The sequence below is a fragment of the Octodon degus genome, unplaced genomic scaffold (genome assembly GCF_000260255.1).
Source record: "Octodon degus isolate 3935 unplaced genomic scaffold, OctDeg1.0 scaffold00163, whole genome shotgun sequence".
NCBI classification, from domain to species: Eukaryota; Metazoa; Chordata; class Mammalia; order Rodentia; family Octodontidae; genus Octodon; species Octodon degus.
In genome coordinates this window covers 5,220,542-5,240,601 of record NW_004524739.1, presented here as the reverse complement: position 1 = coordinate 5,240,601, position 20,060 = coordinate 5,220,542, and the positions used below count along the sequence as shown (strand labels likewise).

General features: G+C 47.4%; 1 protein-coding gene across 1 annotated transcript; it reads left to right on the top strand.

The window, feature by feature from the left end:
• The first annotated feature begins 651 nt into the window (after positions 1-651).
• Pef1 (penta-EF-hand domain containing 1) lies at positions 652-18,461 on the top strand. The gene is made up of 5 exons (XM_023702966.1): positions 652-735; positions 11,039-11,306; positions 14,421-14,576; positions 15,082-15,225; positions 17,468-18,461. The coding sequence occupies exons 1-5, from the start codon at positions 712-714 to the stop codon at positions 17,695-17,697; spliced, it is 822 nt and encodes a 273-aa protein (XP_023558734.1). The 5' UTR covers positions 652-711; the 3' UTR covers positions 17,698-18,461.
• Positions 18,462-20,060: the final 1,599 nt, after the last annotated feature.

Here is a 20,060-nt window from a genome sequence, read left to right as displayed (position 1 = left end):
ACCTAGACTCTACTGCTGAGACCTGGGCAACCACTGAACCCACTTTTTGTTGTGATCTCATTGTGAACTAGGGCAAGTAAGTCGCTGTCTTTCTGGGCCTCCATTTTCCCTATTCATGAACAGGCACTAGATCATCTAATTTTTTCTCCTTCTCTAACGATTTGGGTTCCCCATCCCCACCCCAAGACCACAGATCCGTAGCCCACTCCACAGCCACCGACTTGAAAATAGAGAAGAGTACTTTCGCCAAGCCTCCATCTTTTCCAGGGGGCAGGGATTAGTTCCTTGTAGTCATGGCAACCGCAGGGCCCTCTTTGGGCGGAAACTTGGAGCGACAACAGTTACACGCCACTATGATGCATCCCATTTGCCAGGTTATAAAATGGCCGCCACAGCAATACCTGCCCCAGTTATTTCACTAAATATCTTGGCCTGAACAGCCCAAGAACCTACTCTAAGTCAGGGAAGGGAGAGATAAGTGCTTTACTATAAAAATCAAGACTTCCGGACACTTGGACTCTGCCCTTAGCTTCCGATCTGTACGGTAAAAACCGTCCACTGATCTAGACGTCACTTCCGGCAGACTTCGCCAAAGATTGACAGTCTTTTCGTCCAATCAGGAGTAGGCTCGCCGTTAGACTCCCCCCCACAAAGGGACCACTTTGAGAGCAGGAAGCCCCGCCTTTATCCGCCTTTGACGTCAGAGTCGCCATGGCAAGTTATCCGTACGGGCAGGTGAGTGTGTGAGGGGTCCGTGGATCCAGGTAGGGGGCGTGCCAAGCCCAAATCGTTGTTTGCCGGGCTCCTCTTTCTCCGGCTTTCTCGGTGACGTTTGCACTGCGAGATTCACTTCAGCGAGGCCTCGCGCCAGAGAGAAGAGAAAAGGGACTCTTGGTGGCACCAGGCTCACGTCACTCAGGACCACGCATCTGTGAGGTGGTGTGAGGACCTTTGACGTCCCGCACGCGATGATTTGGGAACTTTGAACCCCGCAGACCTAGGCTGGCCCGGGCCTGACTTCCACACCCTTCCTAAGACTATAGCGTCCTGGGCGGGGTGACAGAAGTTGGCCAAACCTTTAGAGCTCTGGTTCCACCGGTATCATTTAGGGTGTCTGATAAACAACATTTTCTGACCACCCTACACGTACTGCATCACAGTAGTCAGGATATGTAGCAGGATGTAACAGGCGCCACAGGCGACCAGGGTAATCACTGACATAGCTTAGCATCTCTGTTTCACGTGTTGGAAAAGTGAAATCCAGAGAACACGCAGAATTTATCTGATATAACCAACACCAGTTAGGCAGCAGAGCCAAGGGCGGAATCTGGGCTATCTGCAAAGGCCTCTTTCTCACTTGCTAGTCCTTCTTGAGCCAGCTGAGCCCCACAGCAATGTGATTCTGTATCTAGAATTTTTTTGGGGGATGACATAACAATATGACTGTTAAGTGCAGTTTAGAGCCAGAAGAAGGTTCATAAACTTAGTTTTGGTCCCTTGAATAAGATATTTTGCCCGTGTGTGTGTATACATGCGTGCATTGGTGGTGGTGATGGTACTGGGGACTGAATCCAGGACCTTTACACTGAGCTACATTCCCAGCTCACTTTTAAATTTATTTATTTATTTTGGTACCCAGGATCAAACTCAGGACCTTGTGCTTGCTAGGCAGGTGTTTACATCGCTGAGCTATCTTCCCGGTCCTCACTTTTATTTTGAGATGGAAGTCTCATTAAGTTACCTAGGCTGGGCTAGGACTTGTGATCCATCTGCCTTAACTTCCCAGAGTGCTAGGATTACAAGCATGCACCATCATGCCCTGACTAATATATATTTTTTAAGCCAAAGTTTCTTCCTCTAAAATATGATGGAAGGGCTAGCCAAATAGCTCAGCGGATTAAGGTACCTGCAAGCAGGGGTAGGGGCCGGGGTTTTGATCCCTAGGCCTGCCGTGCCTGCCCTACTCCTGGGACATACTGAGACAGCAATTGAGACTGAGTGTGGTGGCGTGCACCTGTAATCCCAACTCTTGAGGAAGCTGTAAACAGGCAGATCACTATGAGTCTGATCTAGTAGTGAGACCCTGAATACCCCGTAGATCCTTCCCTAAAATACATATACACACACAAATATATATATATATATATACACACACATATATATAAAAATTATATATATACACACACACACATATATAGATGGAATAGGGTATACATGGAGCTATTATGAAATGTGATGATGTCTATAAGGCACTTGGTATAGAGGAAGGTGTAACATACGTCACCTGTCAGTATTTTGAATTTTACTAGAGTCCTAGAAGGTCAGTCCTGGGAGGCCCTCAAAACAGTCTCCATTTTGGAAGAGGACATAAAGAGATCCTGGATTGCCTGAAATCACATCATACTTTAGAAGAGAAAACTCATGCAGGAAAAATTAGAAAATAAGATTAAATGGTATCTTAGCATACAACTAACCACAGCCACATGCTAAATGATATCATAAGGGACTTGCAGGAATTGTAGCTCTGTACTGTTTACTAGCAATTGGCTGTCCATTACACCAATCATGGAGACCTGTAGGCATGCAGGCATTATTACCCCTAATATTCAGCTGAGAAACAAACCAGAGAGGTTACATGGACCAAAGGTCACACACAGCAAGTGAAGGTGTGGCCAGGGCTAGAATTTAGAACTTTTATTGCATACTTAGCAGAGGTAGGCAGAGAGGCGAGTGTTGGCTCAGGTTAGGAGGAAGTAAAACAATAGTTTTCCAAACTACATTCCATTTTCTGAGTCTTGTGAGATGTTAATTGTTTTGTTTTGTTTCGGGCAGTATTAAGGATTGAATTTAGGGCCTTTGCACTTGGTTACATCTCTGGTCATTTTACTTTTTTTTTTTTTTTTTTGTATTTTAGGGAAGGGTCTACAGAGTGTTCAGGGTCTCACTACTAGATTGAACTCAATGATCCACCTGTTTACAGCCTCCCAAGAGTTGGGATTACAGGCATGTGCCACCATGCCCTGTCTCAATCACTGTCTCAGCGCGCCTGGGGGCGGGCTGGCACCAGGCCTGGGGATCAAACCCCCTGGCTCTTGTGCCTGCTTGCAGGCGCTTTAGTCCACTGAGCTCTTTAGCCAGCCCTTAGTCATTTTACTTTTATCATTTATTTTGAGACAAGTCTTCGTAAGTCACTAAGTTGCCCAGGCTGGGTTACAGCATTTTTTTTTTAAGTATTTTATAATTTTATTTATTTATTTGTGTGTGTGGGGGGGGGGGCAGCTCAGCCCACCAGGGGGCAGGGCTGGCTGGCATGTGGTGCTGGGGGATTGAACTGCAGTCCCTGTGCTTTGCTAAACTTGTTCTAAGTAGGTGCTTTAGACCACTGAGTCATCTCACCAGCCCTGGGCTACAGCCTTCTTTTGAGGACTTTGTCATCATGGTTTTCCTGGTGAACTTGGCTATCCTTATTGGAGGAGGAGCCTCATTTTTTTTTTTTTGGTGGAACTGGGGATTGAACTCAGGCCCTTGCGCTTGCCAGGGAAGCGCTTATTCCACTGAGCCATCTCCCCGGCCCCTACAGCTTTCGATTATACTGTCTCAGTCTCTCAAGTGTGTGCTACCGTGCCTAGCAATAGGTATTATAAATAGAGGAGGATTCTGTGATCTTATAAGTGTAGGACATTTGTTAAGTACAGTTGAATACATTTGTTCATAATAGGGTATCTCAGAATTCTTTATCTGCTAAATGTGTTTAACCATGGGAACCCCCCCCCCTTTTTTCCTAGTCATTTTTGTGACATGATAGCATTCCTGTGGAGCACAGTGTAGGCATACGTTGCCATTGTGCATTGTTTCTCAGTGACTGGTCTGCATCTGAGTCACCTGAGAGCCTGTTAAAAGAAGATACTCTATAGCTGGGTGGCATGGTGTGTGTCTGTAATCCCAGCACTCTGGAAAGCTGAGGGAAGAGGATCACAAATTTCAGCCCAGCCTGAGCAATTTAGTGACTTAGCGAGACCCTGTTTTAAAAAAAGAATTTAAGAAAGGCTGGAGATGTAGCTCAGTACAGAGGCCCTGGCTTCAACCCTCAGGGCAGGAGCCTGGTGTGGTGGCACACACATGTGACCCATGCTTGGAAGGCCAAGACAGGAGGATTACCACAGTGAATTCAAGGCTTGTCCCGAGTTACATAGTGAGACCCAGTTTCAGAAGAACAAAACCAAAATAAACCGCAGTACTGCAGAACAATAAGAAACAGAACAACAACAAAAACTCCATATTTTTGGGTCCTACCTCAGACCTGGTCTGGGCCTAGAAATCTGTTTCTTAATAAGCTTTGGGAATAATTTGTATGCATTTTAGAAGCAGTGACAGGCTAGACAGAACTGGGCTAGAGCCCTAACTCTACCACGTAGCAGTTATATACCTTTGGACGAAGCTTCTGAGACCTCTCAGGCTTAATTTCCTCACCTATAGGAGAAATAATAACCTGTAAAAAGGGATGAAATGCGACAAAGCTTAAGGAAGCCTGTTGCATTGTTAGTATATAGTATCTGACAGTGTAAGGTGGCAGCTGTTGCTACCCCATTTACCATTACAATGCCATGCTGCCTGGGCTTATTCGGGAGTGAAATATTAAAAAGGAGCACAAAGGAAAAAAAGTATCAAATACGATAAGAAATGGTACTTTTTTCACCATGTTACTGTTATCAGTTTCCTCATCCCAGGTGCTCTAAGAAAGGAACTGGTCATTTTAGGTCATCCAGAGGCTCAGTCTGCGCTGCCTCCCCTCCACCCACTACATAGCCCTGAAGATCCGAGCCAATTGCTAGGAGTCACGATTCCTGTAATTTTCCACTGCCTCCAGCCCAGCCCAGGGTATTCAAGCGTGGACTGGGTGTTGGAATCATAAAACTCAAGCACCTGTGGGTTATTTCAGTGTTAAGGTCTTGGTGTCTAGTCTCCTTTCCTCCACTTTCCTTTTTTTTTTTTTTTTTTTGGCAGAACTGAAGATTGAACTCAGGCCCTTGTGCTTGCAAGGCAAGCGCTTATTCTATTGAGCATTTCCCTAGCCCCTGTTTTTTTTTTTTTTTTTTTTATTTTTTTTAGGGAAGGGTCTACAGGGTGTTCAGGGTCTCACTACTAGATGGAACTCGTAGTAGTGATCCGCCTGCTTACAGCCTCCCAAGAGCTGGGATTACAGGCAGGCGTCACCACACCCAGTGTCAATTACTGTCTCAACACACCCCGGGGCTAGCCCAGCAGGCCCGGGATGGAACCCTCAGCCCCTGAGTCTGCTTGCAGGAGCTTTAATCCACTGAGCTATTTGGCCAGCTGTTTGTTCCTCCACTTTTTTTGTTGTTGTTGTTGGAACCCAGGATTGAACTCAGGCTCTTGCACTTGCCAGGCAAATACTTATTCTACTGAGCCATCTCCCCAGCCCACGTTCCTCCACTTTCTTACAGAAGTTTGCTGCAAATGTCTGAAGCATGGTTTCCCCTTCTTTAGAATGTGATCATAATAGTACCTATCCTGGAGTTACTGTAAATATTAAATGAGAGAATCCATGTCAAGTTCTTGCTGTGGTGTTTGACATATAATCAATATTCCTAGTGGGAGAAGAAGGCAGATAAGTAGATTGCAGAATCAGTATGACGGGTACTACTAGGACAGCACAGGAAGGGTACTTAACTCACTAGGGACACAGGAAGATTTCCTAAAGGAGGGATGATTAAGACAAACATTAGATCACTAGTGGGAGGTAGCTCGGTGAAGAAATTGCATACTATTAGAGGAAATAGCTTTGCAAAGGCTGGGAAGCAAGTAAGACAGTTCCGTATTTTGGAGGAACTTTACGATTAGTGTGGTAATGATTGAAGTAAAACAGGCAAGAAGAATGGGATGGGAAGGGGGGTCACTTCATCCTAAGAGGAGCAGAGGAGCTGGTGAAGGGTTTTGTTCAACCCTTTGGAGTGCTTACCCTGGGGCACTGTGGGAATGGATTGATATAGGTAGACTGGTTTGAAGCTACTGAAGTAAGGTAGGCTTATGGACCTGACGAAGGTTGGTTTTAGAAGCATTTGGGAGGCAGAGTTTAAAAAAAAAAGTTGGTGCCTAATTAAGAAGAGGAAGGAAAGAGAGGGTCTGAAGAAGAGCAGTGAGGCTTTGAGTTTGGGTCCCTATATGGCAGAGAGATACAAGGAGATGAGAACACGGAAGGGAGACAAGGTTGGAAAGAAGGTCAGGAAGCTCTTGGATGTGTGGGTTGCTCAAGGGAGATGAAGCTAGAGAGAAGGATTTTGGAGTGTCAGCACAGAGGTGGTAATTGAAGTCTTGGGACAGTTCTTGGCTCATTGGTCATTGGCTGCATGTTTCTGTCTTTTAAATATTTTAGGAGGCTCTGCTGGTGTGTGCCCAAGCCATTCCTTCTGACTTGTGATGACTTAACCCCTTAGCTTGGGCTCCCCTTCTTCCAGCAGGCCCTTGAGAGCTGGCTCTGGGGTACAGGCTTGTCTGTATGATGCAGCCTACTCCCTTCCTTGTCAGAACTCAGCATGGACCAGCTTTGGATACCTCAGAGGCTCATCAGAGTTTGGGGGCAGAACAGTGAGTCCTCAGAGCTAAAAGAAAATACAGGCCTTTCGGAGTGGGTTATTTGGAGAGGGTGGGCTTCATCACTGCAGGATTCTAAGAGGTACTGCGAAGATCCCACTCTGACTGAGGGACTGGACTGAAAGGGCCCTAGGGTTTCTTGTGATATGTGATTCTCAAACTGGATCTAGGTGCTGGAGTGAAAAAATAAGATTCTTCTGAGATACCCTGATTTCTGGGCCTGAAGGTACTGAGAGAGTGTCTATGCCAATCTTGCCCTCTATGGCTGAATGCTTTAGAACACCCTCATATTGGCAGCCATTTAGCACAATCCCTGGTGCGACTGCATGCCAGGCGTTCACTCATGTAGACCTGCTTTGAGTCCCAACCCTCCTGTGTGACCTCAGCTACAGTACTAAATTCTCTGCACCTTAATGTTCTCATCCCTAAAATGGGAAAAGTAGCACTTACCTCCCAGTACTGAGGATCAGTGAAATCCGACTGAGTTAGAAGTAATTAATGGAGCCTCAATAATAACTGTCTCCCAGCCCCTCAATATATTAACTGTAGCTTATTTGTAATCAACTAAAGACCCAGAGGTAGTTTATCTGTGATGCTTTAGAAACCATGATTTCTGAGTTCTGTTTTTCCCTCCCCCCTTTTTCACAATCTTATGTTTATCAGTATGAAATATGCTTGGAAAAACTCTCAAAAGGGTTGGCAGCATGAAGTGCTATAAAAGAATGTGGAGCCAGGAACACTGTTTTTCATTTCTGATTCAAACTTTTCCTAACAACTCAGTGGCTCTGGGAACCAGCGTACTGCCTTCCCCAAGCTTCCTCCCCAGTCTGGATTCCACCTCAGGTGGTGTTTCTGCCTCCTCAGTCATGTGCAGGCCGAAAGCCTGAGTCATGCTAAACACTTCTCTCCCCTCACTTCCCCTCCATCTCTTTCCTAATCTAATTAGTTCCCAAGTCATGTTGAGTCTAACTCCGAAATAGCTTGAGAATCCACACTGTTCCTCCCTGTTCCCGAGTCCACTGTCTGGTTCATGCCCTCCCTGCCTGGTACTTGGGCTGCCGCTGCCCCGCTAGCACATCCCCCACACCGCTGGTGAATTCTCTAAGCAAGGCTTTGATCATGTTCCTCCCTACTGGAAACCCTTCTGTGGTACTCTGTTTTCTCCAGCATGAAATCCCAACTCTTTAAAGTGGCGCTCCTTTGTTCAAATATTTATGGAGGTTGGCAGGTGCCAGGTACTGTGCCAGGCCCTGGGTTACCATGATGACAGGCCCAGCACCTGTCCCTGGGGAGCCTCTGTTGGGTGGAGATGCAGGTAAGACAACTGCTAACTGAAAGGTGATGGGAAAGGTGGTTGGCCAAGGCATGTGTAAAGTGCCTTTCTGGATTCACACTGGATTCTTTTTTTCAGCTCCTTCCCTGACCACATCATGTTCACTTTGAAGTCTATGCTGTCTGTCTTCTGCCTTCCGTCTGGAGCATCCTTCCCTGCCTTCTTTTAGGGGGATGCCTAGGCATCTGATACTGCTTCTCTTCTTCCAACTCCAGTATTACTGCTTCCTTATCCAGGAAGCCTTTGTGATTCACTTCATAAATTGTTCATGTGATTGCTCCTTTCTTCATTCAGCAAACAGAACAGATCCCTCTGTCCTTGCTGCCTTCCTAGCATGTAAGAAATTTTTCTGCTGGCGTTGATCAGATTGTTTTGTGATGATGTGTGGGTTCCTCAAGGGCAAGGCCAGATTTAATGTTATGCTCTGAAATACTTGCTGAATGAAGTCATTTCATAGCTCAGCACTCAGTTTCTTCATCTGAGAAATAGGCCCTCTAACACCTTCCCTTTTTCTGTTAGGTGATCATTGGTGACATTCTGCCAGTAGTGTTTCCCTATGTGAAAGTGCCTTATGGGGCTTTAGCATGGGAGAGAAAGGAGAGGGTTTTGTTGCTGTCAGACTGCTCCAGATGCACAGGCCCTGCAGTGTGACAGTTGGAAGGGCAGACACCCTGCCTGGCTATGTCTGCTTTGCTGCCCTGGGAGCATGTCCCGGATGGGAGAGCTGTGTCTCAGGTCCCCCTGGCTAAGGAGAGCTTTGCTCGCAGGGCTTCTGGGAGCAGCTGCTTTGTGGCTCGGTGTCCAGCATGCCCTACCCTGGAATCCTGTGCCCTGTTGTTTAATGAAGGAGCACTGTAGCCGAAGGCAGTGGGAGTCATTTGGTACGGGCTGCTGTGCAGGGAGTGGTCCCGCCCACTTCTGCCTTCTACTCCTGGGGACTGGAGCAAATCCGCTTCCCCCTCCCAGCCTTAGTTTCCCCATCTGTAAAATGAAAGTTAAGGTACACTATGGCCTTTGGGATACCTCTTCTGTCACACTTCTCCAACCCCCTTGGGAATCTTGTTAATGTTGAAGTGCCAGATGAAATGTCCTTTTCTTGTGGAATCCTTCTCTGATTTTACCCTTTTTCCATTGCAGTTCCATGCCAAGTGGTTTATGTGTCTAAGTTAAACACCCATTTTTAAAAAATGATGTTCCATTAAGGTGTTATAGAGTATCCCCATACCCTCCTGTTAATTGGGAGTTCCTTCAGAGTATCTTACTTTTACCCTGCAGGGTTTACCTGGCCCAAGACTTGCTGATAGTAGCAATTTGTATGAAAAGAACAATAGCAGCAATGCTTTATCATTTGCTTATTCCAGGCATTATTGTAAGAACCATTTTTCTTCTATTAGTGGTTTGCAGACTCTCTTTTGGGACATTCTAAGGGTTCTTCTGAGTTCTTTCAGAATCTAGTAAGGCAGGAGGGCCCATGGTCAGGCCTCTGGAACTCCCCCTAGCTTCAGCCAGAGCTAGTTATTATTTTGATTGATTTTGTCTATCTTACCAAAGGATTCCTTAGCTAAAAGTTAAACTAACTGAATTTTGCTGCATATATTTTTGCAATACATGGAACAATCTAACAAGGAAAGGAATATTATATTTTATGAAGAAGCAGGCATGAACTCAGCCAGTGAGAGCAGAGATTTGAATCAAGATCTGTCATGATTTCATTGCCCATGAGAGCCTTGCTTCTGGGGAGCTTGCGGGGAGGAAGAGGCCCCATGATACTGAGTGGGTGAGGTGTCAGGGCTGCTTCCTGCCCTCTCCCGAGAGCTTCCCTTCCTTGCTTTCTCCCTTTTAGATGAAGTATGAGTTTGGCTTTAGCCTTGAGAGTAACTGTCTCAGGAATTATCAAACACAATAAAAAGAGAAAGCCCACATTTTCAGTGCTAGGCCACTGGGGCATCTATGAGTTGATCTGGAACCTTCTGGAACCTATACTGTCCTCAGAACCTGGCCAGCTGCTCTTTGTGTGCTTGACCTCTGTAGGGCTGCAGATATATTGGTGATGTGCTCTGCCAGGCCTGGCGCTGGCTATCGGGGGACATATAGTGGAACACTGCAAGCCTCATAGGTCACTGACCTGTGGCATGTAGAGATGGACAGGAGTCACATTGCTCCTACGTATGTTGAACTGCACAAGTGGCCTGGCCTTTGAGCGAGGAGACCTGGATTCTTTGCCTAACCTTTTCCATAGTCTGTGTATAACTTCTCTGGACTTGAGTTTCCTCTTCTGTATAGAAGGACTAGTATTAATAGTTAATGTGGATCAAGTTCTTACTCTGTGTCAGGTCCTGTGTCCAGTGATTCACATAACTGGGCTCTTTGTATTCATATAGTGGCTGAGGTAGACACTATTATGAGTTCCATTTCACAGCAGAGGTTCTGAGTCTTAACCAAGGGCGAGTCATTATTCTAGTTGGCAAAACCTGGATTTGAGCTGACTTTTTTCACCATTGTGCCACATTAGCTTAGGAGTGGGTCTTCCCTTCCTGCCTCGGAGTTGTGAGTGAAGGTAGGGAAATGTGTTTATGTTGAGCTAGCATAAAGTAAGGAAGATGTGCTGTAAATGGATACTACATGTAGGTGCAGCATTGGTCACTGATGCGTGCCAGAGCTGTGTGGCAGATGGAGTCTATGCTGTGAATTCTGCAGATGAAGATGAGAATTACAGAGTGGACATTTAGAATTCTATTTGATTCATTTGACTACTCATTTACATAATAAATATTTACTGAGCACCCGTTGCACACTGGGAACTGGTGATAAAGCAGCAACCCAGACATGATCCCACCCTAACCCGTTGGTGTACAGTAAATGGGGAGTCAAGAGGGCACGATTCCAGGCTTGACTCTGCAGGCCATTGCTGGTGTGACTTTGGATACAGCTTACTTAGAAGCCTCAGGTTTCCTATCTAAGCAAGCGGGTTGTAATTCCAACCCTGCCAATAAAATCAGCTGAAAGAATGGCAGTGGAAGTGCTTTATAGCTATAAAGTACCACACTGTGGGTTGTTTCTGGCCTCATCATTCTGACTGATATCTTCCCACAGGGCTGCCCTGGAGCTGCAGGACAGGCACCTGGAGCTCCTCCAGGCAGCTACTACCCAGGGCCTCCCCATGGTGGAGGACAATATGGTGGTGGTTATGGGGGTCCTGCCCCTGGAGGACCTTATGGACCACCAGCCGGCGGAGGGCCCTATGGACAGCCCAGTGCTGGACCTCCAGGAGGACCCTATGGTGGCGCAGCTCCTGGGGGCCCTTACGGTCAGCCACTCCCAAGTTCCTATGGTGCACAGCAGCCAGGACCTTATGGACAAGGTAAGTAGTATCTTGGACTCTGGGTGCCTGTGACCTGGTTTTGAGTTACTCAAAGCCCATCCTTGACCTTTATCTTGGTCCCTGGGACATTTGCATTTTGTTTTCTGTCTGTGTCAGCAGGATAAGGAGGCTGTCAGCTTCGTGGTGGCACCAGCAACTCCAAAATCTCCCTGGCTCACAGCAAGCATTTATTTCTATGGCTTGCTCATACTTATTTACTCTTGCTTATGTGTCAGCAGCTGCAGGTTGGCAGCTGAATTTCTATTCATGTGTCTTTATTCTGGGACCCAGGCTGAAGGAACATCCCTTATTTGGGATGTTATCCTTGTGACAGAAAAAAAGAAAAGAAAGCTCACAGAGACGGTCAGTGCCTCTTAAAGGTGGTGCTCTGAAGAGCCACATGTCTGTTTATGTTCTTGTGGCTAAAACACATCCCCTGGACAGGTCTGGCATCCATAATACGGGAATGCATGCTTGTTTCATGGAGGAGCTCTGTGAGTCACAGGTAGCCAGAGAGGAGCTACAATGCTTTCATAGGGAAGAGGAGGTCAGTAAATAATTGGAGCAGTAATGTACTCTGCTGGGAGAGAAAGCCCATTCCTGTGTGAGGGGGTCTGGCTGCCTTTACAGCAAGGCAAGACTGTAGTTTTGAAAGATTGGCTTTGAGGTCGAACTCCCTACTGACCTGACCGACCCTTTCAACTGTAAAGCTTCAGTATCCACACCTATAGGTGGGAGCAATGCCACGACCTCCTATGGTTGTTTATAAGGATTAAATGAGAAAGTGTCTGGCTCATGGGAAGGGCTTAGTAAACAACATTCTGTGAGAGGACTCATTCTAGGGCATTCTGAGAGAGGGAAGAACTTAGCATTTAATATGATAGCAAATGTGACATGAGCCTTACTGTCAAGAGATGCTGAGGCAGGCAGGAGGATGAGTGGGGGAAAGGAACAGCAGAGAAACAAGGCGAGGTGCTAGGCAAGGTGGGCGGGGCAGGAGCTGAGAGATTTAATAGGTGCGGAGTAGCCTTGGCTGGGGGCTTTGACCTCAGTGAAATTTCTGAGCAGTCTTAGGATCAGGATGAGGAGATAGCCCTCACCTCCCGCCAAGTTCATTTCCCAGCTTCTTCACAGAGTGATTGTTTCTAGGAGACTAAGTCACCAGCGAGGCAGCCGGGAACCATTTTGGTGCACAGGAAGGGCCTCCAGGGAATGCCCTTCTGGGAAACAGGAAGCATCTGAGTGCCTTTACTCAGGCATGTGGCCTTAGAGGAGCCTCTCAAATCTTGGGGGTTCTGAGCACTGCCAACCAATGGGATTTAATCTCAGAGCCCAGAGAATCTGGCCTTTTGCCTTCAGCTCAGCAGTGCCTCAGGAGATTTCCCCATCCTTCTTAACACCTTGTCTCTAAGCCCATTAAAGAAGTCAATGCAGAGAAAGAAGCCCCTGATTCAAGGCTTAATCACTCCAGGCCAGAGGCTAGAAGTAATATCTAGGGCTGGAAAGAGTTCACCTTCTGATACTTTCTTTTGTTTAGCTTTCACCGCCTCCTTTCCCCAGCGCCTAGTGACACCCCTCCCTCTAGGCAGTGCTACAGAAGGCATGGTCCGTGCCACACCTGCATCGATGACTCTGGGAGGTGCCACCATCAGTGGTTGAGTACCACTGTTCTGGGAAACAGATTTGAGTATTAGAGGTGCCCCCCCAGGAACATTCTAGTGGCCCAGTCCAGCTTCCTCACCTGTTATCCCCCCTCCCCTCCCACCAGCCCCAGACCCCTCGGAGTTGAGTACACTGTGTGCCTGCAGCTGCTGACACATAAGCAAGAATAAAGAGAAAAGCCATTTGCTCTGTCTTTTCCTCATCATCCTTTCAGACTCAGCTGTAATATCCCTTCCTCTGAAAATCTCTAGCCCCACCATTCCAGGGCCTTTGCTAAAAGCCTTATTTTGCTGTTATCATTTAATCATTGCAGTCACCCTGGGAAGTGGATTCATATTAGAAATGGGAAAATCAGTACTCTGAAAATTATACATTTAACTTAAAGACACCCAAACTACTAAGGATCCGAGCCAAGATTTGAATCCAGCATGCTTTGATTCCAAACCCTAAGCCCTTCTACGTAAACCACAAGGTCCACATATTTTGTAAAACTCACCGTCAGGGTTGTGGCCCTCCCTCATTAACTGCTGTTACTGGAAGATAGGTGGCACCTGCCTGGATTTCCTGTGCACGCTCAGACTCAACCCTCTACCAGGCAGATCTTTTTTTTTTTTTTTTCTTTTCAAAGTTTTATTGATAAACATATAGCAATGAGACAGTTTCAAATCAAATCGAAAGTACAGTTTCAACAAATAATATACTGCATATATTCTTCTTGGTGGTTAATTGCTGTACAAGATGCAGACTTGTGATCCTACTTACAAACACCATTAGAAAAAATCATTCTATTCATTAAGAGAATGCAACTATATATCTATCCCAACCACTTTGAATACACAGATACAAAATGGACATTCATAGTTATACCCCAATTTTTTTAAGTTCCGTTGTTGAATATTATAGGTGTGTAAACTCAGCAAAATATTCTAAAAGAGTCCAGTAGCCCATAATAGCATTGGGCAGGCAGATCTTTTTCCCTCTGGCCTCATCTTTGGTACTGGGTTGTGGTTTCTGTCCTGCATAACTACCACAGCTGTCTGCCACTTTTCTTGGTGTGAGCCCCTTTGTGGCAGTTAACTCTCTTAAAATTTTCAAAGATAGCCTTCTCTGATTCTCCACTCTCATCTGCCATCCTATCTCTGTTTACCATTTTCAGAAAAGTATTGATGTGCTAGAGGGGGACAGGAAACATAAACAGAGAAGTGATTGGGGCACTGTTCAGAGTGTCTGAAAGATTCTTGAAGCAGAAGCCAACTAAAAATGCTTGTAGGTCTGCTGAAGGCCTCTTTCATTATAGTAAGAATGTCAGCTTGATGAATAACTATAAGCAGATTTGTGAGGCTTTGTGGGGAGGGAAACCCTGTAGCTGGTGAGGCGCTGAAGCTTTGGGCATTCTGTAGATTGGCCTTGAGGCCTGGGCCTGACTCCCTGGGTTCACCTGCCTCTCCCCAGGAGGTGCTCCTCCCAATGTGGATCCTGAAGCCTACTCCTGGTTCCAGTCTGTGGACTCTGACAGAAGTGGCTACATCTCCATCAAGGAACTGAAGCAGGCTCTGGTCAACTCCAACTGGTCCTCATTCAATGATGAGACATGCCTCATGATGATAAGTGAGTCCTGGCCCTTCTTTGTGGGCCTGAGCTTGGGCAGAGCCACCTGACAGTAGGCACTAGGTGGGCAGGCATCCACCCTGAAGACAAGTCCTTTGGCCAAGGAGAAAGTTGAGTGCAAAGAGAATCCCTGGACTGAGAGCTCTTTCCCTTGGATCTTTCTTAAGTTTTAGACCCAGGAGTTATACATTGACTCAGTTTCCCATTCTGCATGAAGTAATTCCCTCCCCTAGTAGTAAACAGCAAGGGTTGGGATCTGGGTGGACTCAAGTCCTGAGACTCAGTGACCCCACTGGTGAAGAGAACAGCTGTGAGTGGGATTGGACTGAGGGTGGCTGGGGTGAAGGCTGATGCTGTATTTGATGTTAGCATCTTAGGCACAGGCATCTGGACCTCAGGTCTGTGGTTCTGTGGTCTCCCAAGCCAGCCTGGTGAGAAGGGCTCCCTCAGTGATATGCATGGCCCTCAGTATTGAAGCCTTCCTCTCCTCCCTGCTGCCCCTCAGACATGTTTGACAAGACCAAGTCAGGCCACATTGACGTCTATGGTTTCTCAGCTCTATGGAAATTCATCCAGCAATGGAAGAACCTCTTTCAGCAGTATGACCGGGACCACTCAGGCTCCATCAGCTACACGGAGCTGCAGCAAGGTGAGGGCTTGGCAGGGGCATGGTGGGCAGGCCAGACCTCGACTTTTTACTCCCGAAGACAGAACAAAGGTTAAGTATCCACTGCTAGCCCAAAATGTTGCTCTCACTGTAGGCCCACTTGCCACACTGCGGTGACCTGGTTGGAGTGCTCAGTTGGGATCCAGAGCAAGGAGAGATTGGGTGTAGAATGAGGGCTGGAGCACCCGGTGGTAGGATACCCAGCCAGACTGGCCATGCTGGGTGACGTGGCCCCAGGTGGCAGGGAGCCTAAGAGATGGAAACTTGATGCTGTGGGGCTCATGGAGACCAATGTGTTTTGTTTGTATGGTCACTTCCTTTCATTCCTAGCATGGAGGATGGAAAGAGTTCCATGCAGGGCCTCAGAAAGAGGCGCTGTATTGGTACCTCTGCCGGAGGCAGTGCGTCTCTCCCAGCTATGGGACTCAGAGCGCTCTCAGAGTTGTAGTTAGGCAGGATGACCAGAAGACATGGGTCCAGGTCTGTTTCTAATCCTACTCTGTAAGGCCAGTAGGGGAAAGGACAGGTGGCTACTGGATCTTTGGGGATCCAACAAAAGAGTGCTGTCACTGAGGAGGAGGAGCAGGCTGCTGGAGTCCAATCCCTTGCCCCAGCTTTGAGTCAGACTAAGAGAGTGGTAGGAGTGCGTGTGCCTTATCTGCCCTTGGGAGAGAGGAGATGATCATTATTCTTGCCAGTTTCTGCCACGAATGTGGGTAAGGATGGCACTCATAGCAGCAAAACTAGCATTTAGTGAAAGCGTGCTATGCCTCAGGCACTGTAATAAGCATCTTTAATAGATGTATAGAACTCATTCTGCCCAGGAGTTAGATCCTATTTATTATTCCATACCTCTGGTGAGGATCCCTTATGGTCTCCATTCTACAAATGAGAGAAATGAGACTTAGTGTACATAACTTGCCTAAGGGCCCACAGAACTAAAGGAGAGCTGAGATTTGATCCTGAGCTGGTAAGTTATGTGGAGAAGAAGGCAGGAGGCATGTCCATGGGAGATGGCTGTGCATGCAGGCTGCAGTCTTGCAACCATCCCAGAAGTCTCATAGGGAGACAGATTCTATTAAAACAATACTTACTGAGTGCCAGGCACAATGCTAAGTGCAGGACACAATCACCCCCTTTAATTCCTACAGAACCAAAGGGCCGGCCAAATAGCTCAGCAGATTAAAGCACCTGCAAGCAGGTGCAAGGGCTAGGGGTTTGATCTCTGGGTCTGCTGTGCCGGCCCTGCCCCCTGGGATGCACTGAGACAGAGATTGAGACTGGGTGAGGTGGCACACGCTTGTAATCCCAGCTCTTGGGAGGCTGTAAACAGGCAGATCACTAGGAGTCCAATCTAGTAGTGAGACCCTGAACACCCTGTAGACCCTTCTCTAAAAATACAGAAAAGATTTTTGGATTATTAAGTGCTATGAAAAATATTAAAAATGTTCTCCAACATCAAAAAATAAAAATAAAAATACAGAAAAAATAAATTCTTACAGAACCCACAAGATTAAATGCCAGCCCCATTTTAGCAACAATGAGACAGAAGGGTAGAATTTTTTTTTTTTTTTTTTTTTGGAAACTTGAAATGCCTTTAGGGCATTTCTCGTTTGCAGTGACTCTCTGGTTTGGAACCCCAGAACCTTGAATGAGGGATTGAACTCAGGCCCTTGTGCTTGCTAGGCAAGCACTTATTCTACTGAGCTATCTCCCCAGCCCCAAGACAGAAGGGTGGAAAAGGGCTAAGCAGCTTGCACAGGCCAGAGTGTGACTTCTTGCATTGTTCTTCTCCACATAACCTTCCAGTCCAGGATCGAATCCCAGCTCTCCTTTAGCTCTGTGGGCCGTTAGGCATGCAGCTTGACCTGGGCTGGGCTGCTGTGGATATCTGCCCTGGGTGGGGTGGTCCTGGGGGGCTTGGGCTTGCTTCTGTATGCAGATGAGCCAGGAATGATCACAGTTAAACCACTGTCACGAGCCCAGATTAGATAACAGCATGGGCGATTTGGCAAAAGAGGGGGACCTTCTTAAGAAGGGGAGCAACTAGACAGAGTCCCTGTTGTGCTCCTGACATCTTGACAGATCTTGGGACTTCACTGTCTCTTGATGCTTCTGTGCCGGTCCTCTCACAATCCCCTGCTCTGCTGTGCTCCTGTGTTGCCAGTTGATGGAGGTGCTCATGGCAGGCCTGTGTGTCTGTTCTCTGTGCCCCCTTCTTCAGCTCTGTCCCAGATGGGCTACAACCTGAGCCCTCAGTTCACCCAGCTGCTGGTCTCGCGCTACTGCCCGCGCTCTGCCAATCCTGCCATGCAGCTCGACCGCTTCATCCAGGTGTGTACCCAGCTACAGCTGTTGACTGAGGCCTTTCGGGAGAAGGACACCGCTGTACAGGGCAACATTCGGCTCAGCTTTGAGGACTTTGTTACCATGACAGCTTCTCGGATGCTATGACCCAACCTCCAAGGACCTTTCCTGGCTCTTTAATGTGGGAGAAGCATGTGGGCCTCTCTGTTCCTGTCCCTTTTAGAAATTCTTCCTTGCTTGATGCAGCACAGTTCCCAGGGGTTGGAAGGCCTACATCATAGCCACCATATAGTGAGGCCCTGGCCTGTGGCAACACAGGTAAGAGCTTGAATGAAAAGAAGACTGGAAGTTGAATGTTCTGACAGTCCCGAACAGTTGGATGGCACAGCCCTGTACCGGGGGCAGGAGATGCCAGTCATGGCAATGGAGTTAGTGTCCGGTCAGCTTGTTCTGGCCTCCCGCTTCCCGTCTGTATCCTGATGCTAGTAGTAAGCGTTCGTCAGCCTCTCACCATTAGTCTGTCTTCCCTCACCCAGGCCGTCTTGTCAGATGAGCCCAGAGCCTAGTTTCTCCACAGTGGAATCTGAGACTAACAGAGATTTTCCCGTAGGACCAGCAATTTGGATTTTCCAACATCCACATCCACGGGTCCTTGTGTGCAAACTTAACTGCCCAGGGCTGTCCCCGCTCAGGGAGCTTGGACATATGTCCTCTGGGCATCTTTGGCCAGACAGTTGCCCTCTGGAGCCTGGACCCTTCTTCCCTTGCCTGCCATGCTGTGTTCAGCTTCAGTCCCCAGGGGACCATGTCACCCCTACCGCCAATGTTTTAGGTTTTTTTTTTTTTTTTTTTTTTTTTTTCTCGTTTTTTTTCACTTGGGGCCAAAAGACCAGTGAAATTGTAATCTTCAGTTAAAAAAAAAAAAAAAAAAAAATGCCATTCTAACTCTGGAGTCCTTTGTTTTTTACCATGACTTCCCAGCTACAGGTTTATACTTACCCATTCATTCACTTATTCTTTCATTCTGCAAATATTTCAGTACATACTGTATACCAAGTCATACAGAAAGAAGCAGCTGCAGGGAGGGGCAGGCTGCGTCTGGGTGCAGCTGGGGTGGCGGGCCACTCACTTCCTGTGGCCAGGTTCACTTCTCTGTGACTGAGGATCAACTCTGGATGCTGACCAAGTTTCATGGAAGTTTTAGATGGGCGCGTAGGCTAGAAGTAGCCACCCCAAACTTTTCCCATCTTGGCCTTTTTATTATTTCTGGCCTGAGTTTTATCATGTAGACAAACTCCATTTATGAAGTCATAACTTTGCCCCCGTTTTTATTAAGCACAGACATCTGTACCTGCCAGTTGGATCTCTAGATCAGCGTGATAGCCAGTCTACATTGGAAGTCTGTAAGGAGCTGACAGAATTTCAATCAAGAGCTGAAGACACCAGACAATCTAGTTTGCCAGGGGAGCCTTATCACTGGTAATGGTGTGATTATCCTTTGGCTTTTGGAGATGAAGATAAGAGCTTTGAGGCCTCTGCTCCCTGCAGTGCAAGGAGCAGCTACAACTGTTTAGTGAGCCTGCAAGGCCCAGCAGGGAAGTCAGGCTCTGCCAGTTTAGCCTCCTCCTTTGTACAGCTGTGCCACTGGAATCCAGAATTAGATGGGATCTAGTTCTCAGAGGCCAGGCCCCATCTACAGCCAATATCCCCTCCCAGCACACCCTGGGAGTCCAGCTTCTCCTTGCAAGACTTCAATGACAAAAAGGCTCAGGGCCTCACCAGCTAGCTCGTTTCCTCTTTAACTGGTAGAAACTCCTTCCTGGTGTGGATTCTAAATCCTGTCACCTTGGCAACCCTAGCTGTTGACTCTGGTTTTCTCTTTAGGGCCACATGACCCTTCCTGTATGCCAGTCTTCTGGGTAGTGTGGCTTGCTACCTACCCCCCATCCCTACCCCCATGTTCCCAAGTGCTCCCCAAGGCTGTATAGCCCTGGGCTCTTCAGCTGCTGCTTACTGGGTGCCTACATTGCCCACATGGAAGCATAAAGCCCGTCATGCTGCTGGGTCTAACTGCATAACCATCGGGCAGACCTGTAGCCATTAGCGGAGGCTCCTGTTGTCTGTTCCTGCTGACTGTGCCCTGAAACCCCCTTTGCTTAATTTTTACATGGTACTGGGGAATCAGTCTCAGACCTTGCACATGCAAGACAGCTGCTTTACCCCAGAGATACACTTTCAGCTCCGAAACCCATCTTCAGGATGGTGTCATTCACTGTCTCCACCTTGGTGGAAGAACTCAAGACCTGGGTAGATCCATGCAGGATGGTTGGCTCTGGGCTGAGGGCCCAGTCCTCATGCCTTGTTCTGCATGCTTCTCCTTTAGACCTGCCTATGAGCTCTGCAAACAGCTCTGCATCCCAAGGCCAGTGGGAGCACAGAAGAGCAGATAGCCTGTCCCTCCTGGCAGTAACTGCACTGTCCCCTTTGAGCTAGGGCCGTGCTGGTGACTC